At 52.3% G+C, this 27,435-nt stretch overlaps 1 protein-coding gene across 2 annotated transcripts in view; it reads right to left on the reverse strand.

The window, feature by feature from the left end:
- Positions 1 to 1,005: 1,005 nt before the first annotated feature.
- Positions 1,006 to 27,435, reverse strand: part of daxx (death-domain associated protein) — a 35,246-nt gene continuing 8,816 nt past the window's right edge. The window contains exons 3-5 of one of the 2 annotated variants that reach the window (XM_038815303.1): positions 24,545 to 25,514; positions 11,179 to 11,347; positions 1,006 to 2,375 (exon numbers count right to left, since the gene is read on the reverse strand). In XM_038815303.1, coding sequence (XP_038671231.1) covers positions 2,316 to 2,375; positions 11,179 to 11,347; positions 24,545 to 25,514 — 1,199 coding nt within the window. In that variant the 3' untranslated portion in view covers positions 1,006 to 2,315. Of the gene's footprint in view, positions 2,376 to 11,163; positions 11,348 to 24,544; positions 25,515 to 27,435 lie in introns of both variants that reach the window. The other variant, XM_038815302.1, reaches the window with a different exon arrangement.

Genomic DNA, 27,435 nt, shown 5'->3' on the forward strand with positions numbered 1-27,435 from the left:
GGGGGGAGAGAGAGGTGGGGGGAAGAGAGAGGTGGGGGAAGAGAGGGGTTGGGGGGGGAAGAGAGAGGTGTGGGAGGGGGGGGGAAAGAGAGGAGGGGACAGTCTGTTCATCAGGAAATAATTTGTGCTGAAAAGTTTCTGCTTTGGAGCACTTTGGAGGTCCCAGTCACCTGGTATGTTTATAGCCCTGTGAATTGGGACAATCGCTGCATAACTACAGGAACAAGCACCTCGCAGGAAGCTCTTGGGTTAACGTTCAAACTTGGTACCTACTTAAATTCACTGCTTCCCAACAACACTTTCACAAAGGCAAACGCACAAAGGATACGGGAGTCCACTTATGGAGGCAAAGGGGCCTGGTGGCCGGGTCAATGTTTTTCCACAGTGGTTGAGGATGAAATCGTTGCCTCTTCCAGGCGCTGGGTGCTCCCGAAAGCCAGGTACAAGGGCCAGCTCACCATCTCCAGTGCCGTCAATGTGCACAGAAGGTAGTGTGAAAATTGCAAGGCCTCTATTAGCACAGCGGACGCTTGGGAGGCAGCTTCTTTGATGGGTGGAGAATATACAGGCACTCCATTCCTTGGTCAAAGGGGAGGTGAACGAATGGCTGCCACCCTCGCCCCGTGCAAGCGGTCAGTGTCACCCGGCCTGAGCCTCGTTGTCAGCTCACGCTGTCGCTGTTTGGGACTCGAAAACCGTTCCTCGTTACCCTTTATCGCTTCCTAACTGCTTAAGGACGAGACGGGCGTTTGTGCGGAGTCGTATCATTGAGAAAGGAGACACTGGTCAAAAATGGTCAGCTCTGTTCAGCCCGACTCCAACCTGATATTGTCTTAAAATACACCCCTCTGGAAACTGGGGGGGGGGGGGAGAATCAGAGCCACGGGGCGGGATTTCACTGTAACCCCCCCCTCCTGTAAACACCCCACATTAATCCGCACCGATCAGCTGGCCAACGAGGCCATGAGTTAATTTCTATTCACAAGACATTCAGTAAAAACCGTCTACGTTTTCATACTCAGCTTTATTAATTCACCTAGAGCTAGATTGGCAGAATCGCCGCCCGGTAAACTCACTGGAGCTCTCTCAGTATACAATACATATAATACACGGTTCCCTGGGATTAATAGCATCAGCTTCTGTGACGTGTTCACTCGCTTGGAGCTCGTGCGAGCCCTTTTCGCTGCTCTGGGTCCGAAGATGTGCCGCGGGTCCCACTGCGAGGAAGCACAACGCGGAACGAGGGCAAACGACACGTTCCAAGGTGGCGAAAGGCGGCAGGAGTTCCAACAAAGTTAGCCAACACGCTTCTCTTGTCCCGACCAGGAATTATTTTTTTTTTTTTTTTTTTTTTGCAATTTAAACTTTTTTAGTACAGAAAGGAGAGCTCTGCCTGCATTAAAAAAAATGTTTGGCTATTACAAATTCTATCAAAGGGACGAGAAACTGTAAACCCCGGACCCCGCCCCCCCCCACGAGGCTGGGAAGGACAGCAACATCGAGCAATGAAACGGCCACCTCAACCCAGGCCAAGCAGTGATGTTAAACCTCACCCCATTCATTAAAAAAAGGCAGAACGTGTGCGCGGCTGCACTCCTGGGGGGAGGGGAGGGGGGTTTGTCACATGGTGTTGTACAGCTGATTACGGAATGGCCTTTCAACACCGGGGACCCAGAGGAGAATTATCAATCTCAAATTCTCTCTGGTTAATCCATTTTTTGGAAAGCACAGATATGAAGGGTTGATGCGAACAACCAGGCCCCGAAAGATATTTATATATTTTAAAAAGTACGGCTAATCTTTCGCTGTCAGAAAATGCACCGACTGCATTTGGTACGGTCTGATCTGTAGAAAGGACCTCTAACAAAAGATAGCAGATTAATTTATACATCAATTTCAAAAACAACCTTCCACCTTAAAGACGGTCAAAAATCCCTTCATCTCACCCCCCCCACTTCACCCTGTAAAACAGTGAAGTGGATATCTGATCGCTGGGGCGAGATTAGATGGGGAAAACCGCGTCCAGTTTGACAGCCTGGATCCCGACATTTCAATAAAACAGGAGTTCCCTTTGGCCCCAAATTGGGACCCAACTCAATATATTTTTTTTTAAAAAAAGTTTTCCTGCAGCTTCCATCTTGCACTGTACGAGAGAGAGAGCGCACGAGTGAGAGCGCGCACGTGTGTGAGAGAGAGAGAGAGAGAGAGAGAGAGAGGAGGCAGCACAGAGCATCAGTGCAAGCTTTCCCCCCCATTTCCTTGACAATTTACACTAACTCCCTGCCGTCGAGCAGAGTCCAATGGGCCTCAGTGCTTCAATCAGAGTCCGACAGAACAATGATTTCTTCCGGGTCACACTGGGTCGCCACGTTGACCTGGAAACAGGGGCAGACAAACACAAGAAGGTCAACTCAGCAGGAGGGCGAGGCTTTCAATTCAATATGCTACTTTTCCTGGCCCTCCATCTATGGGGCATTAGAACACACAGTGCAGGCCATTCGGCCCATCAAGTCTGCATCCATTAAAGCCCTCACTTCCACCCTATCCCCATAACACTTCCTAACCTTTTTGCACACTAAGGGCAATTTAGCACAGCCAATCCACCCAACCTGCACGTCTTTGGACTGTGGGAGGAAACCGGAGCACCCGGAGGAAACCCACGCACACACGGGGAGAACATGCAGACTCCGCACAGACAGTGACACGGCGGGGAATTGAACCTGGGACCCTGGCGCTGTGAAGCCACAGTGCTATCCACCTCTGCTACCGTACTGCTCGAATTAGGGTTCAATTCAACTGTTGTTTTAGCATTGCAAGCAAGAGGCTAATTCCCAAAGCTGGGAAAATATCCTGGAAACCCCATGCTTAAACACCTTCAGGTCGCATGCAGCCTGCATTCCTGCCCAGTAATTCACACCTGTATATGCCACTGTCTGTGACAGCAGAGAGATGGGCTGATTTCCCCAAGGCCATATGTGGGAAGGTGGCAATCAGGGAGACAAAACCCCTCCGCTCATCACCTCTCTGGTTCCAGGCCTGCTAACACAGCCCGACGACAGAGTACCTCGCTCGCTAATGCAGAGAGCTCGGAAAAGGGGCAAAGCAACAGGCCAAAGTGGGACCACCACGGCAAGCTGATTGCACGTTGGTTACCTGGTACAGGGCAGGAGGAGGTACCCAGGTCAGTAAATCCTAGTGTCACTCCTCTGTGCGGGCTTGCCTCCAGAGACACTTCTATCATCCTTACAGTATTCAACGTCCCTCCTTCAGTCAGTCAGGCAAGCTGGAAACTAAATCAGGTCCCCTTCCCCCAGCCCGTGGAGTTACCAGGGAAGGACAGGGTCAGTCTCAGCTCTGAGCCCACTGGTCTGGGCCCACTAATCAATGAGGACAGTGTACTCCAGTCCCTCGCTCACACAGGACGGCCACTGCAGTAAATAAATGTCGTGCAATCTAACCAGCACGCCGGAGAGGAACAGCAGCATCAACCCAGCCGGAATAAACACTACTGCCCACTTCTCTCCACACTCTGGCTCGTTAGCCAGTAGCCTATGAACAGCGAACAGCGAGCAGACTCGCGGAGAGCAAGCAGCCGGAGAGCAAGCAGCCGAACAGCGAGCAGACTCCCGGAGAGCAAGCAGCCGAACAGCGAGCAGACTCCCGGAGAGCAAGCAGCTGAGCAGCGAGCAGACTCCCGGAGAGCAAGCAGCCGAACAGCGAGCAGACTCCCGGAGAGCAAGCAGCTGAGCAGCAAGCAGACTCCCGGAGAGCAAGCAGCTGAACAGCGTGCAGACTCCCGGAGAGCAAGCAGCCGAACAGCGAGCAGACTCCCGGAGAGCAAGCAGCTGAACAGCGAGCAGACTCCCGGAGAGCAAGCAGCTGAACAGCGAGCAGACTCCCGGAGAGCAAGCAGCCGGAGAGCAAGCAGCTGAACAGCGAGCAGACTCGCGGAGAGCAAGCAGCTGAACAGCGAGCAGACTCCCGGAGAGCAAGCAGCCGGAGAGCAAGCAGCTGAACAGCGAGCAGACTCCCGGAGAGCAAGCAGCTGAACAGCGAGCAGACTCCCGGAGAGCAAGCAGCTGAACAGCGAGCAGACTCCCGGAGAGCAAGCAGCTGAACAGCGAGCAGACTCCCGGAGAGCAAGCAGCCGAACAGCGAGCAGACTCGCGGAGAGCAAGCAGCCGGAGAGCAAGCAGCTGAACAGCGAGCAGACTCCCGGAGAGCAAGCAGCTGAGCAGCGAGCAGACTCCCGGAGAGCAAGCAGCTGAGCAGCGAGCAGACTACCGGAGAGCAAGCAGCTGAACAGCGAGCAGACTCCTCCGGAGAGTCAAGCAGCTGAACAGCGAGCATACTCCGAGAGTAAAAAAAAAAAAGCAGCCGGAGAGCGAGGCAGACTCCCGGGGGGGGAGAGCGAGCAGCTGAACAGCAAGCAGACTCCCGAGTAGCAAGCAGCAGGCCGAACAAGCGAGCAGACTCCCGGAGAGCAAGCAGCCGAACAGCGAGTCAGATCCCGGAGAGCAAGCAGCCGGAGAGCAACAGCCGAACAGCGAGCAACTCCCGAGAGCAAGCAGCTGAACAGCGTGCAGACTCCGGAGAGCAAGCAGCCTAACAGCGAGCAGACCTCCCGGAGAGCAAGCAGCCGAACAGCGAGCAGACTCGCGGAGAGCAAGCAGCTGAACAGCGAGCAGACTCCGGAGGACAAGCAGCTGAACAGCGAGCAGACTCCCGGAGAGCAAGCAGCCGAACAGCGAGCAGACTCCCGGAGAGCAAGCAGCCGAACAGCGAGCAGACTCCCGGAGAGCAAGCAGCCGAACAGCGAGCAACTCCCGGAGGAGCAGCAGCCGAACAGCGAGCAGACTCCCGGAGAGCAAGCAGCCGAACAGCGAGCAGACTCCCGGAGAGCAGCAGCCGAACAGCGAGCAGACTCCCGAGAGCAAGCAGCCGAACAGCGAGCAGACTCCCGAGAGCAAGCAGCCGAACAGCGAGCAGACTCCCGGAGAGCAAGCAGCTGAGCAGCGAGCAGACTCCCGGAGAGCAAGCAGCCGAACAGCGAGCAGACTCCCGGAGAGCAAGCAGCCGAACAGCGAGCAGACTCCCGGAGAGCAAGCAGCTGAACAGCGAGCAGACTCCCGGAGAGCAAGCAGCTGAACAGCGAGCAGACTCCCGGAGAGCAAGCAGCCGGAGAGCGAGCAGACTCCCGGAGAGCAAGCAGCTGAACAGCGAGCAGACTCCCGGAGAGCAAGCAGCTGAACAGCGAGCAGACTCCCGGAGAGCAAGCAGCTGAACAGCGAGCAGACTCCCGGAGAGCAAGCAGCTGAACAGCGTGCAGACTCCCGGAGAGCAAGCAGCCGAACAGCGAGCAGACTCCCGGAGAGCAAGCAGCTGAACAGCGAGCAGACTCCCGGAGAGCAAGCAGCCGGAGAGCAAGCAGCCGAACAGCGAGCAGACTCCCGGAGAGCAAGCAGCCGGAGAGCAAGCAGCCGAACAGCGAGCAGACTCCCGGAGAGCAAGCAGCTGAACAGCGTGCAGACTCCCGGAGAGCAAGCAGCCGAACAGCGAGCAGACTCCCGGAGAGCAAGCAGCTGAACAGCGAGCAGACTCCCGGAGAGCAAGCAGCCGGAGAGCAAGCAGCCGAACAGTGAGCAGACTCCCGGAGAGCAAGCAGCTGAGCAGCGAGCAGACTCCCGGAGAGCAAGCAGCTGAACAGCGAGCAGACTCCCGGAGAGCAAGCAGCCGAACAGCGAGCAGACTCCGGAGAGCAAGCAGCCGGAGAGCGAGCAGACTCCCGGAGAGCGAGCAGCTGAACAGCGAGCAGACTCCCGGAGAGCAAGCAGCTGAACAGCGAGCAGACTCCCGGAGAGCAAGCAGCTGAACAGTGAGCAGACTCCCGGAGAGCAAGCAGCTGAACAGCAAGCAGACTCCCGGAGAGCAAGCAGCCGGAGAGCGAGCAGACTCCCGGAGAGCAAGCAGCCGGAGAGCGAGCAGACTCCCGGAGAGCGAGCAGACTCCCGGAGAGCAAGCAGCTGAACGCAACAGACAGAATCAGCCTGATGCTTCTTGGGATACAATCCTTGCCTTCCCAACAACCTGCTCTTTCCCAATCTGTAACATAATCATCTTTATTGTCACAAGTAGGTTTACATTAACACTGCAGTGAAGTTACTGTGAAAAGCCCCTCGTCATCACATTCCAGCGCCTGTTCGGGTACACAGAGGGAGAATTCAGAATGTCCAATCCACCTAACCTGCACATCTTTATTCTTTGGGAGGAAACCGGAGCACCTGGAGGAAACCCACGCAGACACGGGGAGAACGTGCAGACGCCGCACAGATAGTGACCCAGCCGGGAATCGAACCTGGGACCCTCCAGCTCTGAAGCGACAGTGCTAACCACTGTGCTACTGTAATGGGTGGGGGAAGAAACGACTGTGTATCCAGTCTAACATGGAGGCACTGACAGATCTGCTTGGGAATGAGGTGAGCCCAGGATCAAAGTGTCAGGAACACAGAATTTAGGAAACAGTGACCATTACATCGTAAGGTTTAAGCTGGCTAAGGAAAAGAACAAAAAGCAACCCAGAGTGAGATTAACTGGGGAGGGGAAAGGCAGCTTCAAAGGGGTAGCAATGGATCAGGTCTAGGCTAATTAGAATCAAAGATTAGCAGGCAAAATTAGAACAGAACGACGGTCTGCCTTTAAAGGAGAGTGTTGAGGTACAGTCAGTGGGAACAGGTGGCAATAACATCGAGGACTCCGCGTGGCATGGGGTAGATTAAAATGAAGCACACTTTGTAGTTGTAGAAGTTAACCTAAAACATGGCAGGAGATCCCAGACCCGTGTCATGCTCCTCTTGTGCAATGTGGGAGCTCAGGGACATGTCCACTGTCCCTGACTCCTTCACGAGCAAGAAGTGTGTCCAGCTGCAGCTCCTCTTAGACCGCTTGACCGCCGTGGAGCTGCAGATGGGCTCACTTTGGAGCATCCGCGATGCTGAGGACATTGTGGATAGCACATTTAGAGAGTTAGGCACACCGCAGATAAAGAATACTGAGAGAGATAGGAAATGGGTGACCAAAAGGCAGAGCAAGAGTAGGAAGGCAGTGCAGGGGTCCCCTGCGGTCATCTCCCTGCAAAACAGGTATACCGTTTTGGATACTGTTGGGGGAGATGGCTCACCAGGGGAAGGCAGCAGCAGCCAGGTTCATGGCACCGTGGCTGGCTCTGCTGCGCAGGAGAGCAGGAAGAGGAGTGGTAGAGCCATAGTGATAGTGGATTTGATTGTAAGGGAAGTACACAGGCGTTTCTGCGGACGCAAACGAGACTCCCGAATGGTGTGTTGCCTCCCGGGTGCAAGGGTCCTGGATGTCTGAGGGGCTGCAGGATATTCCCAAGGGGAAGGGTGAACAGCCAGCTGTCGTGGTGCACACAGGCACCAATGATATAAAAAACAGGATGAGGTCGTACATGCTGAATTTAGGGAGTTAGGAGCTAAACTAAAAAGTAGGACCTCAAAAGATAGTAATCTCGGGATTGCTGCCAGTGCCACGTGCTAGTCGAAGTAGGAATGACAGGATAGACGGGATGAATGCGTGGCTTGAGAGATGGTGCAGGAGGGAAGGGTTCAGATGTTTGGGACTTGGAACCAGTTTTGGGAGAGGTGGGACCATTACAAACCGGACGGTCTACACCTGGGCAGGACTGGAACCAATGTACTAGGGTGTTTGCTCGAGCTGTTGGAGAGGGTTTAAACTAATGTGGCAGGGGGATGGGATCCAATGCAGGAAGTCGGAGGGTAGTAAAGAGAGGACAGAAACAAAAGTCAGGAAGGAGAAAAGTTGAAGGCAGAGAAACAGATTGAACTGCATTTATTTCAATGCAAGAGGCCGAATGGGCAAGGCAGATGAACGGAGGGCATGGATAGGTACATGGGACTGGGATATTATAGCTTTAATGAAACATGGCTAAAGGAGGGGCAGGACTGGCAGCTCAAGGTTCTATAGGAAAAATAGAACAGGATGTGGAGGAGAAGGGGAGTTACGTTTTTGATTAGGGACAGTATCACGGCAGTACAGAGAGAGGATATATCCGAGGGTTCGCCCACTGAGTCTATATGGGTACAACTGAAATATAAGAAGGGTGAGATCACTTTGATAGGCCTGGACTATAGGCCCCCAAATAGTCAGCGGGAAATCGAGAAGCAAATATGGAAGGAGATTACAGATAGCTGCCGGAAAAATAGGGTGGTAATAGTTGGGGACTTTAACTTTCCCAACATTAACTGGGACAGCCATAGCACTGGGGGTTTGGATGGAGGGAAATTTGTCAAGTGTATTCAGGAAGAATTCCTCATTCAATATGTGGATGGCCTGACCAGAGAGGGAAAAACTTAACCTCCTCTTGGGGAATAAGGAAGGGCAGGTGACAGAAGTGTTAGTGAGGGATCACTTTGGGACCAGTGGCCATAATTCCATTACTTTTAAGATAGTTATGTGGAATGATAGTTCTGGCCCAAAAGTTAAAATTCTAAATTGGGGCACGGCCAACTTCGATGGTATTGGACAGGAACTTTCAAAAGTTGATTGGGGGAGTTTACAGGCATGGGGACAGCTGGAAAGTCTTTCAAAAGGGTGTTAATCAGGGTTCAGGGTGAGCACATTCCTCTTCGAGTGAAGGGAAAGGCTGGTAGGAGGGAATCCTGGATGACTCGGGATAGAGGCTCTGATCAAAAGGAAGACTGAGATATTTGACAAGCATAGGCAGCTGGGATTAAGTGGATCCCTTGAAGAGTATCGGGCCTGTGGGAATAGAGTTGAGAGAAATCAGGAGGGCAAAAAGGGGGCATGAGATTGCCTTGACAGATAAGGCAAAGGAAAATCCAAAGAGCTTTTACAGAAACATAAAGGGTAAAAGGGAGAGGGAAGGGCCTCTTCAGGATAAACAATGTGCAGATCCACAAGGGATGGGAGAGGTCCTAAATGAATATTTCTCGGCAGTATTTGCTGTTGAGAAAGGCAGGAATGTTCGGGAAATTGGGGAAATAAAAAGTGATGTCTTGAGGAGTGTACATATTACAGAGAGGGTGGTGCTGGAGGTATTAAAGTGCATCAAGATAGATAAATCCCCAGGACCTTATGAAATGTATCCCAGGGCATTGTGGGAGGCTAGGGAGGAAATGGCGGCCCCCTAGCTGAGATATTTGAATCATCGACAGGCACAGGAGAGGAGCCTGAAGATTGGAGGGTAGCAAATGTTGTGCATTTGTTTAAGAAGGGCTGGAGGGATAAGCCCGGGAACTACAGACCTCACCTCTGTAGTGGGTAAATTATTGGAAGGTATTCTGAGGGACACGGTCTACAGGCATTTACAAAGAAAAAAGAAAAGTACAGCACAGGAACAGGCCCTTCGGCCCTCCAAGCCTGCGCCGACCATGCTGACCGCCTAAACTAAAATCTACACTTCCGGGGTCCGTATCCCTCTATTCCCATCCTATTCATGTATTTGTCAAGGTGCCCCTTAAATGTCACTATCGTCCCTGCTTCCACCACCTCCTCCAGCAGCGAGTTCCAGGCACCCACTACCCTCTGTGTAAAAACACTTGCCTCGTACATCTCCTCTAGACAGGCAAGGGCTAATTAGGGAAAGTCAGCATGGCTTTGTAAGGGGAAATTCATGTCTCCAAAATTTGATTGAGTTTTTTGAAGGGGTACCAAACAGGTAGATATGGGAAGCGAGGTCGATGTTGTCTACATGGACTTTAGCAAGGTCTTTGACAAGGCACTTGTAGGTTGCTGCAAAAGGTGAAATCTCACGGAATCCAGGGTGAGGTGGTCAATTCAATACAACATTAGCTTGGCGACCGAAGCCAAAGGGTGATTGTGGAGGGTTATTTTTCAAACTGGAGGCCTGCGACCAGCGGTGTGGCTCAGGGATCGGAGCTGGGTCCACTGTTATTTGTTAGTTTTATAGGTCAGAACGTTGAATACAGGAGTTGGGACGTCTTGTTGAAGTTGTACAAGACATTGGTAAGACCACACATGGAATACTGTGTTCAGTTCTGGTCACCCTATTATAGGAAGGATATTATTAAACTAGAAAGAGTGCAGAAGAGATTTACGAGGATGCTACCAGGACTTGATGGTCTGAGTTTTCAATAATGTCTAATTTTGAATCCTTTATGTCCAGAGAATTGTGACGCTGAAATTGGTCACACTTAGATCATAGAATTTACAGTGCAGAAGGAGGCCATTTGGCCCATCGAGTCTGCACTGGCTCTTGGAAAGAGCACCCTACCCAAGGTCAACACCTCCACCCTATCCCCATAATCCAGTAACCCCACCCAACACTAAGGGCAATTTTGGACACTAAGGGCAATTTATCATGGCCAATCCACCTAACCTGCACATCTTTGGACTGTGGGAGGAAACCGGAGCTCCCGGAGGAAACCCACGCACACACAGGGAGGATGTGCAGACTCCGCACAGTGACCCAAGCCGGAATCGAACCTGGGACCCTGGAGCTGTGAAGCCATTGTGCTGTCCATAAGGAGAGGCTGGATAGACTGGGACTTTTTCCCTGGAACGTAGGAGGCTCAGGAATGATCTTATAGAGGTCTGTAAAATAATGGTAGATAAGGTAGATGGCCGACATCTTTTCCCAAAGGTAGGGGAGTCTAGAATTAGAGAGCAGAGGGTTTAAGGTGAGAGATATACAGGAGACCAGAGGGGCAATGCTTTCACACAGAGGGTGGTGAATATCTGGAACGGGCTGCCACAGGCAGTGGTAGAGGTGGCTACAGTTTTATTTTTTAAAAAGCAGTTAGACAGTTACATGGGCAGGGTGGGTATAGATGGATATGGGCCAAATGCGGGCAAGTGGGACTAGCTTAGTGATAGAAACTGGGCGGCATGGACAAGATGGGCCGAAGGGCCTGTTTCCATGCTGTAAACATCTATCTATAGTCACACGGCATGCTGATGGCAGATCTCAGCTGAGAACCTGGCTGAATAGAGCAAGTTCAGAGGTGGAGTGAAACGTTAGCTCTTTTCTCTCCCTACAGCTGCTGCCAGACGGGCTGCCCCCTACCACCCCCCCACTGCCCCACAGGGTGTTCCCAAACAGCAATGGTAACATGAAAACTGAAAGGCAATGAGAAGTAGGTTTACCCGTGTGTGTCTTACAGGGCTGGGTTGAGAGCTGGTGACCACACTGACGAGGGGCGAATCTGCTCGTGTTGAATCAACGGCAGGGAGAGGACTCTTCACCCCGACTCCACCCTCTGTTCGGTCGATCAGCGGCTCCTCCATCCCTTCGTCAGACTCCATCAGTTCGATGACTTCGACACCACTCCTTTGCGGGAGAAACAATGAAACACGAGGTGAGAAAGTGCTGCAGGGTCGATCAGTTTTCAATTCCAATCGGCTTGAAATTATTAAATGGCAGCCAACGGTAGATCCATTTCTTAATCAACGTCTCAAACCCATGACCCACAATCTGCCAGACGGTTGGCGATTGGGACTCACACTCAGTCTAACCTGCACCATCCGGATTCACACTCAGCCTAACCTGCACCATCCGGATTCACACTCAGTCTAACGTGCACCATCCGGATTCACACTCAGTGTAACCTGCACCTTCCGGATTCACACTCAGTCTAACGTGCACCATCTGGATTCACACTCAGTCTAACCTGCACCATCCGGATTCACACTCAGTCTAACCTGCACCGTCCGGATTCACACTCAGTCTAACCTGCACCGTCCGGATTCACACTCAGTCTAACCTGCACCATCCGGATTCACACTCAGTCTAACCTGCACCATCCGGATTCACAGTCAGTCTAACCTGCACCATCCGGATTCACAGTCAGTCTAACCTGCACCATCCGGATTCACACTCAGTCTAACCTGCACCATCCGGATTCACACTCAGTCTAACCTGCACCATCCGGATTCACACTCAGCCTAACCTGCACCATCCGGATTCACACTCAGTCTAACCTGCACCATCCGGACTCACACTCAGTCTAACCTACACCATCCGGATTCACACTCAGTCTAACCTGCACCATCCGGATTCACACTCAGTCTAACCTGCACCATCCGGATTCACACTCAGTCTAACCTGCACCATCCGGATTCACACTCAGTCTAACCTGCACCATCCGGATTCACACTCAGTCTAACCTGCACCATCCGGATTCACACTCAGTCTAACCTGCACCATCCGGATTCACACTCAGTCTAACCTGCACCATCCGGATTCACACTCAGTCTAACCTGCACCATCCGGATTCACACTCAGTCTAACCTGCACCATCCGGATTCACACTCAGCCTAACCTGCACCATCCGGATTCACACTCAGTCTAACCTGCACCATCCGGATTCACACTCAGTCTAACCTGCACCATCCGGATTCACACTCAGTCTAACCTGCACCATCCGGATTCACAGTCAGTCCAACCTGCACCATCCGGATTCACACTCGGTCTAACCTGCACCATCCGGATTCACACTCGGTCTAACCTGCACCATCCGGATTCACACTCGGTCTAACCTGCACCATCCGGATTCACACTCAGTCTAACCTGCACCATCCGGATTCACACTCAGTCTAACCTGCACCATCCGGATTCACACTCAGCCTAACCTGCACCATCCGGATTCACACTCAGTCTAACCTGCACCATCCGGATTCACACTCAGTCTAACCTGCACAATCCGGATTCACACTCAGTCTAACCTGCACCATCCGGATTCACACTCAGTCTAACCTGCACCATCCGGATTCACACTCAGCCAAACCTGCACCATCCGGATTCACACTCAGTCTAACCTGCACCTTCCGGATTCACACTCAGTCTAACCTGCACCATCCGGATTCACACTCGGTCTAACCTGCACCATCCGGATTCACACTCGGTCTAACCTGCACCATCCAGATTCACACTCGGTCTAACCTGCACCATCCGGATTCACACTCGGTCTAACCTGCACCATCCAGATTCACACTCAGTCTAACCTGCACCATCCGGATTCACACTCAGTCTAACCTGCACCATCCGGATTCACACTCAGTCTAACCTGCACCATCCGGATTCACACTCAGTCTAACCTGCACCATCCGGATTCACACTCAGCCTAACCTGCACCATCCGGATTCACACTCAGTCTAACGTGGGCCTTCCGGATTCACACTCAGTCTAACCTGCACCATCCGGATTCACACTCAGTCTAACCTGCACCATCCGGATTGACACTCATCTAACGTGCACCATCCGGATTCCAACTCAGCCTAACCTGCACCTTCCGGATTCACACTCAGTCTAACCTGCACCTTCCGGATTCACACTCAGTCTAACCTGCACCATCCGGATTCACGCTCAGTCTAACCTGCACCTTCCGGATTCACACTCAGTCTAACCTGCACCATCCGGACTCACACTCAGCCTAACCTGCACCATCCGGATTCACACTCAGTCTAACCTGCACCTTCCGGATTCACACTCAGTCTAACCTGCACCATCCGGATTCACACTCAGTCTAACCTGCACCATCCGGATTCACAGTCAGTCTAACCTGCACCATCCGGATTCACACTCAGTCTAACCTGCACCTTCCGGATTCACACTCAGCCTAACCTGCACCATCCGGATTCACACTCAGCCTAACCTGCACCATCCGGATTCACACTCAGTCTAACCTGCACCATCCGGATTCACACTCAGTCTAACCTGCACCATCCGGATTCACACAGTGTAACCTGCACCATCCGGATTCACACTCAGTCTAACCTGCACCATCCGGATTCACACTCAGCCTAACCTGCACCATCCGGATTCACACTCAGTCTAACCTGCACCATCCGGACTCACACTCAGTCTAACCTGCACCATCCGGATTCACACTCAGTCTAACCTGCACCTTCCGGATTCACACACAGTCTAACGTGGGCCTTCTGGATTCACACTCAGTCTAACCTGCACCATCCGGATTCACACTCAGTCTAACCTGCACCATCCGGATTCACACTCAGTCTAACCTGCACCTTCCGGATTCACACTCAGTCTAACCTGCACCATCCGGATTCACACTCAGTCTAACCTGCACCATCCGGATTCACAGTCAGTCTAACCTGCACCATCCGGATTCACACTCAGTCTAACCTGCACCATCCGGATTCACACTCAGTCTAACCTGCACCATCCGGATTCACACTCAGCCTAACCTGCACCATCCGGATTCACACTCAGCCTAACCTGCACCATCCGGATTCACACTCAGTCTAACCTGCACCATCCGGATTCACACACAGTCTAACCTGCACCATCCGGATTCACACTCAGTCTAACCTGCACCATCCGGATTCACACAGTGTAACCTGCACCATCCGGATTCAGACTCAGTCTAACCTGCACCATCCGGATTCACACTCAGCCTAACCTGCACCATCCGGATTCACACTCAGTCTAACGTGGGCCTTCCGGATTCACACTCCGTCTAACGTGGGCCATCCGGATTCACACTCAGTCTAACCTGCACCATCCGGATTCACACTCAGTCTAACCTGCACCATCCGGATTCACACTCAGTCTAACCTGCACCATCCGGATTCACACTCAGTCTAACCTGCACCATCCGGATTCACACTCAGTCTAACCTGCACCATCCGGATTCACACTCAGTCTAACCTGCACCATCCGGATTCACACTCAGTCTAACGTGGGCCGTCCGGACTCACACTCAGTCTAACCTGCACCATCCGGATTCACACTCATCTAACGTGCACCATCCGGATTCACACTCAGTCTAACCTGCACCATCCGGATTCACACTCGGTCTAACCTGCACCATCCGGATTCACACTCGGTCTAACCTGCACCATCCGAATTCACACTCGGTCTAACCTGCACCATCCGGATTCACACTCAGTCTAACGTGGGCCATCCGGACTCACACTCAGTCTAACCTGCACCATCCGGATTCACACTCGGTCTAACCTGCACCATCCGGATTCACACTCGGTCTAACCTGCACCATCCGGATTCACACTCGGTCTAACCTGCACCATCCGGATTCACACTCAGTCTAACGTGGGCCATCCGGACTCACACTCAGTCTAACCTGCACCATCCGGATTCACACTCATCTAACGTGCACCATCCGGATTCACACTCAGTCTAACCTGCACCTTCCGGATTCACACTCAGTCTAACCTGCACCATCCGGATTCACACACAGTCTAACCTGCACCTTCCGGATTCACACTCAGTCTAACCTGCACCTTCCGGATTCACACTCAGTCTAACGTGCACCATCCGGATTCACACTCAGTCTAACCTGCACCTTCCGGATTCACACTCAGTCTAACCTGCACCATCCAGATTCACACTCAGTCTAACCTGCACCATCCGGATTCACACTCAGTCTAACCTGCACCATCCGGATTCACACTCAGTCTAACCTGCACCATCCGGATTCACACTCAGCCTAACCTGCACCATCCGGATTCACACTCAGCCTAACCTGCACCATCCGGATTCACACTCGGTCTAACCTGCACCATCCGGATTCACACTCGGTCTAACCTGCACCACCCGGATTCACACTCGGTCTAACCTGCACCTTCCGGATTCACACTCAGCCTAACCTGCACCATCCGGATTCACACTCAGTCTAACCTGCACCATCCGGATTCACACTCAGTCTAACCTGCACCATCCGGATTCACACTCGGTCTAACCTGCACCATCCGGATTCACACTCGGTCTAACCTGCACCATCCGGATTCACACTCGGTCTAACCTGCACCATCCGGATTCACACTCGGTCTAACCTGCACCATCCGGATTCACACTCGGTCTAACCTGCACCATCCGGATTCACACTCAGTCTAACCTGCACCATCCGGATTCACACTCAGTCTAACGTGGGCCATCCGGATTCACACTCAGTCTAACGTGGGCCTTCCGGTTTCACACTCAGTCTAACCTGCACCATCCGGATTCACACTCAGTCTAACCTGCACCATCCGGATTCACACTCAGTCTAACCTGCACCATCCGGATTCACGCTCAGTCTAACCTGCACCATCCGGATTCACACACAGTCTAACCTGCACCATCCGGATTCACACTCAGTCTAACCTGCACCTTCCGGATTCACACTCAGTCTAACGTGCGGTGTATGCTCAGTCTGCCCTGACTTTTACCAAGTCCCCTTTACTGATCGACCCGTGCTCGACTCCCGGTCCACCAACACCTCCATTTTAAAAATCCCATCTGTGTTCCCAGTCGCTCCATAGCTTCACCCCCGCCGCCCCCTCTCTGATGCTTCTCCAACACACACCTAATGCACCTCTTGCCCTTGATGCTTCCTAAAGCCAACTACTGGCAAGCTTCTAACCTCTCCCACATCGCCTTTGGCTTGGTGTCAATTTACGACCCCCTCCCCGGAGTGCCTTGTAGCCAGGAATACTTCATCTCCAGCACTGCCCGTCATCCTGCTCACTGTGTGAAAATGGTCCATCACGTCTTTCGCCCGTCACACAGTGTTCCCGATCCTTCCAGTAAAAGCAGAGTGGTAAAGTGGTGCAGCAAACCAGAGCAGCAACGGTGAAACAACACTGATAGGATTGTGCATACATTGTGCCCCCAACCCAATAACTCCAGTCCCCAAAACTCACCCACCTCGGAACCTGGCAACATTAGGAGGCCTGGAATTAGGAGGTCAGTGGCATCGCAGCCGATTTGCCATCTTAATGCCACCTTGCTGCAGATTATTGACATTAAACAAACACCAGTCTTGGTCCTGACACTTCCAACACACCGTACAAATCCATATAGATAACAACCGTGGACACACCCCGCCTGAAATCATTCAGTTCATCTTGTGTGGCGTGCCCGTTACCAATCCACACCATCCACTCAGATTTCTCCACATGCCCATTGTAGCTTCAGTACAATAAATGCTGAACCGATAGGCCTGCAGTTAGCCTGGTTCCCCTCTCCAGCTTGGACGCGATATGCTCCCAGGAGACTGAAATCCTGCACGGGGCGGCACAGCATCACAGTGGTTAGCACTGTCGCCTCACAGCGCCAGTGTCCCAGGTTCGATTCCCGGCTTGGGTCACTGTGCGGAGTCTGCACGTTCTCCCCGTGTCTGCGTGGGTTTCCTCCGGGTGCTCCGGTTTCCTCCCATAAGTCCCGACAGACGTGCTTGTTAGGTGATCGGGCTGGTTTAGCTCACTGGGCTAAATCGCTGGCTTTTAAAGCAGGCCAAGCAGGCCAGCAGCAAGGTGCCATCGGTCCGTGCCGTCGGTCCGTGCCGTCGGCCCGTGCCGTCGGTCTGTGCCGCCAGCCCGTGCCGTCGGCCCGTGCCGTCGGTCTGTGCCGTCGGCCCGTGCCGTTATCCGTGCCGTCGGCCCGTGCCGTTATCCGTGCCGTCAGTCTGAACAGCCGGTGCCCAGGAGAATCAGCAAACGTGATGATCTGCACAAAATGGCTCATTGGCAGCATTGACTGGAAAACAACCACGACAGTCTTGGATACCACCACCCCTCGCCAATTCTACTACCTTCAGACCACTCCAGCCCCTCAACAGAAATAAAAACCAACATCAGCCAGATTTTAAAAAAAACATTTGGGGCGATGCCAGACCCCTGCAGCAAGAGGGAGCCAGCTAGCGAGGGCTGGGTCTGCTCTTTGTCTGGCTCACTGGTATATGCTGCCGATCAAATACAGACGGGACACAGGCAGACCACAATAACCTCAATGCCCCAGGAGGCGTACAACTCCTCAACATAAAATACAGGTGCTGCAGAGAAAGGACATATGGTCGGCTCAATCAGCACCAATTAGCTAGACTGAAAACAACGCGCATGTTTTGCAATTGAAGGGGGGCACGGTGGCGTTGTGGTTAGCACTGCTGCCTCACAGCGCTCAGGACCCGGGAAAAAAAATAATTGGGTACTTTAAATTTATATTTTTTAAAAATATGTTTTGCAATTGAACTCTGGACGGTTAAACAATGGCAGAGGGACCTGGGTAAATCTCAGATTTAATGTGCACCGTAGCAGTAATCAGGAAGGCCAACGGCACGTTAGCTTCTGTTACAATAATCCTGCTCCAATGAAACGGGATCTTGGCAAGAGTACTTGGGGAGCAGTGTGCACAGTTGTGTTCTGCTTATTCAAGGATATACTTCCCTCGCAGGGGGAGATGGAACAAGGGTTCGCGAGATTGCCTCCTGGGTTGAGGCTGCACTAGCACGAGAGACTGAGTCAACAGACTTTGAAGTGTAGCTGCGATAGAGGAAACGTGGCCACTACGTTGCAGTGTAGCTGCGATAGAGGAAACGTAGCCACTACGTTGCAGTGTAGCTGCGATAGAGGAAACGTGGCCACTACGTTGCAGTGTAGCTGCGATAGAGGAAACGTGGCCACTACGTTGCAGTGTAGCTGCGATAGAGGAAACGTGGCCACTACGTTGCAGTGTAGCTGCGATAGAGGAAACGTGGCCACTACGTTGCAGTGTAGCTGAGATAGAGGAAACGTAGCCACTACGTTGCAGTGTAGCTGCGATAGAGGAAACGTGGCCACTACGTTGCAGTGTAGCTGCGATAGAGGAAACGTGGCCACTACGTTGCAGTGTAGCTGCGATAGAAGAAATGTGGCCACTACGTTGCAGTGTAGCTGCGATAGAGGAAACGTGGCCACTACGTTGCAGTGTAGCTGCGATAGAGGAAACGTGGCCACTACGGTGCAGTGTAGCTGCGATAGAGGAAACGTGGCCACTACGTTGAAGTGTAGCTGCGATAGAGGAAACTTGGCCACTACGTTGCAGTGTAGCTGCGATAGAGGAAACGTGGCCACTATGTTGCAGTGTAGCTGCGATAGAGGAAAGGTGGCCACTACGCTGCAGTGTAGCTGCGATAGAGGAAACGTGGCCACTACGTTGCAGTGTAGCTGCGATAGAGGAAACGTGGCCACTACGTTGCAGTGTAGCTGCGATAGAAGAAACGTGGCCACTACGTTGCAGTGTAGCTGCGATAGAGGAAACATGGCCACTGCGTTGCGGTGTAGCTGCGATAGAGGAAACGTGGCCACTACGTTGCAGTGTAGCTGCGATAGAGGAAACGTGGTCACTACGTTGAAGTGTAGCTGCGATAGAGAAAACGTGGCCACTACGTTGCAGTGTAGCTGCGATAGAGGAAAGGTGGCCACTACATTGAAGTGTAGCTGCGATAGAGGAAACGTGGCCACTACGTTGCAGTGTAGCTGCGATAGAGGAAACGTGGCCACTACGTTGCAGTGTAGCTGCGATAGAGGAAACGTGGTCACTACGTTGCAGTGTAGCTGCGATAGAGGAAAGGTGGCCACTACATTGAAGTGTAGCTGAGATAGAGGAAACGTAGCCACTACGTTGCAGTGTAGCTGCGATAGAGGAAACGTGGCCACTACGTTGCAGTGTAGCTGCGATAGAGGAAACGTGGCCACTACGTTGCAGTGTAGCTGCGATAGAAGAAATGTGGCCACTACGTTGCAGTGTAGCTGCGATAGAGGAAACGTGGCCACTACGTTGCAGTGTAGCTGCGATAGAGGAAAGGTGGCCACTACGTTGCAGTGTAGCTGCGATAGAGGAAACGTGGCCACTACATTGAAGTGTAGCTGCGATAGAGGAAACGTGGCCACTACATTGAAGTGTAGCTGCGATAGAGGAAACGTGGCCACTACATTGAAGTGTAGCTGCGATAGAGGAAACGTGGCCACTACGTTGCAGTGTAGCTGCGATAGAGGAAACGTGGCCACTATGTTGCAGTGTAGCTGCGATAGAGGAAACGTGGCCACTACGCTGCAGTGTAGCTGCGATAGAGGAAACGTGGCCACTACGTTGCAGTGTAGCTGCGATAGAGGAAACGTGGCCACTACGTTGCAGTGTAGCTGCGATAGAGGAAACGTGGCCACTACGTTGCAGTGTAGCTGCGATAGAAGAAACGTGGCCACTACGTTGCAGTGTAGCTGCGATAGAGGAAACATGGCCACTGCGTTGCGGTGTAGCTGCGATAGAGGAAACATGGCCACTACGTTGCAGTGTAGCTGCGATAGAGGAAACGTGGCCACTACGTTGAAGTGTAGCTGCGATAGAGAAAACGTGGCCACTACGTTGCAGTGTAGCTGCGATAGAGGAAAGGTGGCCACTACATTGAAGTGTAGCTGCGATAGAGGAACCGTGGCCACTACGTTGCAGTGTAGCTGCGATAGAGGAAACGTGGCCACTACGTTGCAGTGTAGCTGCGATAGAGGAAACGTGGCCACTACGTTGCAGTGTAGCTGCGATAGAGAAAACGTGGCCACTACGTTGCAGTGTAGCTGCGATAGAGGAAAGGTGGCCACTACATTGAAGTGTAGCTGCGATAGAGGAACCGTGGCCACTACGTTGCAGTGTAGCTGCGATAGAGGAAACGTGGCCACTACGTTGCAGTGTAGCTGCGATAGAGGAAACGTGGTCACTACATTGCACACCTGCTAACCTTTGGGCTGCAGAAGGAAACCGGAGCACCCAGAGGAAGCCGATGCAGACAGGGGGAGAACATGCAGACTCCGCACAGACAGCCATCCAAGGTCGGTATGGAATCCAGGTCACTGTGCACCGCGCCATGCTAACATACTACATCATTCTTCCAACATCTCAGGCTCCCTCTGTTACACCCTCAACAACTTCAATTTGGCAAACCTTTCATAAAACCATGGCAACCAGGTTAGATTATATTCAGCTATCCTAAATAATGAGCTATTTCCAGTTTGATTACTGACTCCAGCATCTTGCCAATAATAGATGTTCAGCTAACAAACCAGTAGATTCCTGCCTTCTGACCGTCTCACTTTTTGAATCACAATCACAGAAGCATGCAGTGCAGAAAAGGCCCTTCAGCCCATCGAGTCTGCAGTGCCGCATGGAAGGCACCTGGCCTGCCAATCCTAATTCCATTTTCCAGCACTTGGCCCACAGCCTTGAATGTTAAGATGTGCCAAATGCTCATCATGTACATTTTAAAGGCTGTGAAGGAACCTGCCTCTACCACCCTCCCAGGCAGCGCATTTCAGACCGTCACCACCCTCGGGAGGGGGGGGGGGGGGGGGGGGGGGGGGGGGAAGAGCTTTTCCTCAAATCCCCCCTGAACCTCCTGCCCCCCTCGTAACTGACCCTTCAACTAAAGGGGAACAGCTGCTCCCTATCCACCCTGTCCATGCCCCTCAATCAGGTCACCCCTCAGTCTTCTCCCCTCCAGAGAAAACAACCCAAGCCGAGTCTATATGTCCCTGTAACAAGACTCTCAGCCTCACTGTTAACCAGGCGGCCATTTTGTCGTCCGCAAACTTACTGCTTCTACCCCCCACAGTCTTTTCTTTTTTTATAAATTTAGAGTACCCAATTCTTTTCTTTTCCCAATTAAGGGACAATTAACGTAGCCAATTCACCTACCCCACACATCTTTGGGTTGTGGGGGTGAAACCCACGCAGACACGGGGAGAATGTGCAAACTCCACACGGACAGTGACCCAGAGCCGGGATCGAACCAGGGACCTCGGCGCCGTGAGGCAGCAGTGCTAACCACTGCGCCACCCCACGCCCCTTATAGTCATCTATGCCATTTATATAAATGAGATACAGTAGGGGACCCAGCACAGATCCATGTGGTACATGTTCCAGTCACTAAAGCAGCCGCCTGTCATCACCCTCTGTCTCCTACAGCTGAACCTTCTCCAGGTCCCCTGTAGTCCATGCCTTCTTTATAAATCTCCCATGTGGGACCTTGTCAAAGGCTTTGCTGGAATCCATGTTAACTACATCAACTGCAGCCCTCATCTACACACTTAGACACGTGCTCAAAAAATTTGTTAGGCCTGACCTCCCTCTGACTATTCCTGATCAAACCTCATCTCTCTAAGTGGAGATTGATCCACCGTCAAATTATTCCCTACTTTTACCAGCTAGAGGTTTCTCATTTGCTCTCTAATTGCTTTCTTAAACTCCATTCCGCACTTCCTGTACGACACTAGCGTCTCTGTTGATTTGCTCCCCTTGTACTTATTGACAGCCTCACTTTTCCTTCTCATTGTATCCTGACTATCTCTGGTCATCCACGGTTCTTTGGGCTTGTTACTCCTTCCTATTACCCTGGAGGGAACATGTTGGGCCAGTGCCCTCCCCAATTCCTCTTTCTGTAGATCTCCCCACCAGTAACTTGTTCCAATCTACCATGACCAGATCCTGCTATTTTACTAACATCTGCTCTTCCCCCAATCCAAGCTTGTTTTCTGAAATTTGTCTATTTCCCTGTCCATAACAAACTTGCATTGCACCGTGTTGTGGTCGCTATCACTAAAATGCTCCCCCACCATAACATCAACCAACTGTCCCGCTTCATTCCCTAGAATTAGGTCCAGCACCGCACCATCCCTTGTTCGCCATTCCACATGTTGAGCTAAAAGGTTTCCCTGGACATATTTTACAAACTCCGCTCCATCTAAGCCCGCAACACAATGACTATCCCAGTTAATGTTGGGAAAGTCGAAATCGTCCACTATAATTACCCTATTATTTTTTACACACTTCTGCAAATTGCGCACATATTTGCTCCTCAATTTCCCACTATCCAACACCTAACAAAGTGGCTGTCTCTTTTTTATTCCTAAACTCTACCTACAAAGCTTCATTTAACAACACCCTCCCAAGATATTATCTCTCCTTCCTGTAGTAATTGACTCCTTAACTAATAGTGCAATGTCTCCCCCTCCTTTGCCCCGCCCCCGATCCCTCCTGAAGATTCTGTATCCCGGGATATTAAGCCGCCAATCTTGTCCCTCCCTCAATCACATCTCCATGATGGCTACGGAATCATAATTCCACTGGTCAACCCTCGCCCTAAACTCATCCGTCTTATCTCTCGTTCATAGATAAGTCAGTCCGGTTGAATGAATGGAAGCAACGTTTTTATTTCTTATATACACATTTTGGTACTTTATACGAAATTAACTGGAAAATGCTTTTTCAGTGGCTCTCAAAGTGTCCTTGAACAAGTAAAGCAAAAACGTCCAAGATAAAAGTGACCTCAGATTTTTAAAAGTCATTTCAACAGAGGCCGACGACTATTATAATAATTTTTTAATCAGTTAGAGTCGAACTGTTAGACGGATCACATGCTTAAGGGAATCCTTGTCTGGATTTAGCCCCTTACTTAGTTTCATTGGTTCTAGTTCTCAGCTGAGACCCCCTTGATTTGTTCAGGGAAGTGTCAGTCACTTAACAGTTGATTGATTAATGAGACATCAATCAATTATCCCAAATCAATTAAGTGTCCCATGACTTTTGTCCCACGTTCAAACTCCTTACGTCACATCTGGTCTCAGATATGATACGGTTTCCATCTTGTTGAACGTACCTTCATATCAGATGTCAGAACTTGTAATTCATTATTTGTAACATTTGATACAGCCATGGACAGTATTCAAAATTCTAACTTACTCATATTATTTCTACAAATTCAGTAATTTTCAGGAATTCTTTAGCTAATATTTTAAAGGACCCCCCTCTATAATTGCTGATTCCAACAAACTGTAATACTCCGGTCACTAAAATAGAGGCCATTCAGCCTCGTCTTACTCTCCTGAAAGTTACCACTGCTGTATTCTCTCTGACTTGATTGTTTTTCTGTGATTCACAGTGCCCCTAATTCTGCTAACAGTCTGCGCCCATGGCCCTATTCCAAATTAATCGAGAGATGGTCTTGCTGTAGGACATCGTGGTGGCTGGCTTGTGTGACTGGTTGAAGCGTGGAACTGTCAACAGACCCAACGTTTCAATACGGATGGTTGTTTGGCAGGACAGGTTTTGAATATGGCTGAGCAGTTGCCATTGCCAAAGCTGTGTGTCTTGCACTCATCACGCCAAATTTCAAACAATCATAGTTTACATCACGGGAAACGAGGAAGTGGACTGGTTGGCAATCAGTTTGATTGTCCTTGGAAAAACCTTAGCCAAAGCAAACTCAAGGCCCACGTGTAATTTAAAAGAGGCGCAAGGCTTGGGCATGTTACTTTTGTCTGCAGAGAAACGGCTCCCCGTGTATGAACAAGTGTCGCTTCTAGCAAGGGTAAAGGTACCACGTTACGAGCGTGGTTGATCAACTTTGATTGGCTGTTAATGCGACTGTTAGCACACTCAGGGTTGTTCAGTAAGCACTGTCCAATCAACCCCATCCCATCGACTTTCTGTTTGCTCAATCCCAGTGCCTCCCTCTCTTCTCTTTCCTTCACCCCCATCACCCGTAGCTAGTCCCAGGATTCACTGGCGGTTGATCCAATTTCCACGTTGCCCTTGACAGGGAAAGGGCAGGCAGGATGGGAAGCTCTCTTGCGCCTGCTCACATCCACAGCTGCCCAGAGTGTGGGCGGCAAGAGCAGGCAAGACAGGAACTTCGCACCGACCGAGGGGAGGAACAAAAAGAGACAGTCCAAAGGAACTTTGATACAACTTTCTACTTACCGCATCTCCACATCTTGCCCTCGCTTAATTCTCTTTGCGATAGGTGACGAGTCCAGATTGATGGAATCTTTCTGCTCCCCATTTATTGCAGTTAAATAAATGTCTGGACTGTGCTCATCAGTTTCCAGTATATCCAAGTTCTCCTTCTTGACAACACACTTTCTGTCCAGGTTTGTATCATCTACTGTGCTCAAAGAGTTTGGCTCATAGCAAGGGGAGGTTGCTGCATTGCACTTTTCATGTGCAGCCAGATTGTTTGTTATTGTTTCACCGTCTGCTGCAAGATCCTGGAGTGCTTTGGAAACGGTTTTGGGGTTTGGTTTGGCAGTCGGTGCCTCCAGTGTCTGCCCGCTCGAGTCAGCTCGTTTCCGCTTTGGACGCCTCACTGCCAGTTCCCCGAGGTCACCTTTCACCCCCTCGTGATCGGTCGGCGGGGGGCTGACCTCGTCACTCCCAACCTCTTCCTCGGCTGCGCACAGAGGGCTATCCTCGATGGCGGAGCAGTCCCCTTTCCCTGCCACACAGACGGGGCTGTGCGCATCGTCGGACCCAGCACCTTCGCCCGCGGGGGAAGCAGCCCTGTTCTCACTGCTGGACCCCACCCGTTCCTCCGCAGCCTCTCTCTCACTGCTGGATCCCACCTCTCCCTCGGCAGCGGGAAGGGCCTCGCTTGCGAAGCTCGAACCAACTCCCTCCTCCACGATGCATGCGGGGCTATCGTCGCCGTCGTTATCCGCCGCTGGTCCCCCAATTTCATCGTTGCACTCAGACCCATCGTGCGTAGTGCAGACAGGACTGCTCTCGCTGTCGGAGTCGACATCTCCCTCCGCAAGCCGAGCAGCGCCCAACCCCAATCCTTCTTCCACCTGGCCTTCAACCGATTCCGCGTTCTCCTCACTATCGTCTGAAGACTGATCAGACTCTCCAGACTCGTCCACCTCTTCCACGTCACTGCCGTCGGCTTTTTCATCTGAAACACAATTTTAAAAGGTGTGAACAGCCTCCAGGGAAAAGACAGATTAACCACTTAACCGCTGACTGAGCTGAAGGAAGCGAGAGCAAGTAAACCGGAAACGGGAGAGGTGGCAGCACCCACGTCTGACCCACGTTAATAGCTCCTGTCCACAACACAGGTGGTATTTTACTGGATTGCGAATAGACACAAACCACTGTGACCTTCAATTTTGCCCTCCAACTCGGTCTATCCCCAAAATGGTACCTCTACTATACCCCCTATACACATACACATGACTGTATGGTAATATACATACATACAATTTACAGTGCTGAAGGAGGCCTTTTGGCCCATCGAGTCTGCACCGGCCCTTGGAAAGAGCACCCAATCTAAGCCTACGCCTCCGCCCTATCCCCGTAACCCAACCTAACCATTATTGGACAATAAGGGGCAATTGATCATGGCCACCTAACCTGCACATCTTTGGACTGTGGGAGGACGCAGTCATGGGGTGAACGTGCAAATAGTTACCCAAAGCCAGCAATCAAAGGATCCGGGGAAATTGCTCCAGGAGAGGCTGAGGGAGGAGGCTGAGGATCCGGGGAAATTGCCCCAGGAGAGGTTGAGGGAGGAGATGGAGGATCCGGGGAAATTGCCCCAGGAGAGGCTGAGGGAGGAGATGGAGGATCCGGGGAAATTGCCCCAGGAGAGGCTGAAGGAGGAGGCTGAGGATCCAGGGAAATTGCCCCAGGAGAGGCTGAAGGAGGAGGCGGTGGTGAATCCGGGGAAATCGCCCCAGGAGAGGCTGAGGGAGGAGATGGAGGATCCGGGGTCGCTCCAGGAGAGGCTGAGGGAGGAGATGGAGGATCCGGGGAAATCGCCCCAGGAGAGGCTGAGGGAGGAGGTGGAGGATCCGGGGTCGCCCCAGGAGAGGCTGAGGGAGGAGGCTGAGGATCCGGGGAAATCGCCCCAGGAGAGGCTGAGGGAGGAGATGGAGGATCCGGGGAAATCGCCCCAGGAGAGGCTGAGGGAGGAGGCTGAGGATCCGGGGAAATCGCCCCAGGAGAGGCTGAAGGAGGAGATGGAGGATCCGGAGAAATCGCCCCAGGAGAGGCTGAGGGAGGAGGTGGAGGATCCGGGGAAATCGCTCCAGGAGAGGCTGAGGGAGGAGGTGGAGGATCCGGGGAAATCGCTCCAGGAGAGGCTGAGGGAGGAGATGGAGGATCCGGGGAAATCGCCCCAGGAGAGGCTGAGGGAGGAGATGGAGGATCCGGGGAAATCGCCCCAGGAGAGGCTGAGGGAGGAGATGGAGGATCCGGGGAAATTGCCCCAGGAGAGGCTGAAGGAGGAGGCTGAGGATCCGGGGAAATTGCCCCAGGAGAGGCTGAGGGAGGAGATGGAGGATCCGGGGAAATTGCCCCAGGAGAGGCTGAGGGAGGAGGAGGAGGATCCGGGGTCGCCCCAGGAGAGGCTGAGGGAGGAGATGGAGGATCCGGGGAAATCGCCCCAGGAGAGGCTGAGGGAGGAGGTGGAGGATCCGAGGCTGAGGGAGGAGATGGAGGATCCGGGGAAATCGCCCCAGGAGAGGCTGAGGGAGGAGGTGGAGGATCCGGGGAAATCGCCCCAGGAGAGGCTGAGGGAGGAGGTGGAGGATCCGGGGAAATTGCCCCAGGAGAGGCTGAGGGAGGAGGTGGAGGATCCGGGGGAATCGCTCCAGGAGAGGCTGAGGGAGGAGGCGGTGGTGAATCCGGGGAAATCGCCCCAGGAGAGGCTGAGGGAGGAGATGGAGGATCCGGGGAAATCGCTCCAGGAGAGGCTGAGGGAGGAGATGGAGGAGCCGGGGTCGCCCCAGGAGAGGCTGAGGGAGGAGATGGAGGATCCGGGGAAATCGCCCCAGGAGAGGCTGAGGGAGGAGGCTGAGGATCCGGGGAAATCG

Source organism: Scyliorhinus canicula, chromosome 13 (genome assembly GCF_902713615.1).
Source record: "Scyliorhinus canicula chromosome 13, sScyCan1.1, whole genome shotgun sequence".
Lineage (NCBI taxonomy): Eukaryota > Metazoa > Chordata > Chondrichthyes > Carcharhiniformes > Scyliorhinidae > Scyliorhinus > Scyliorhinus canicula.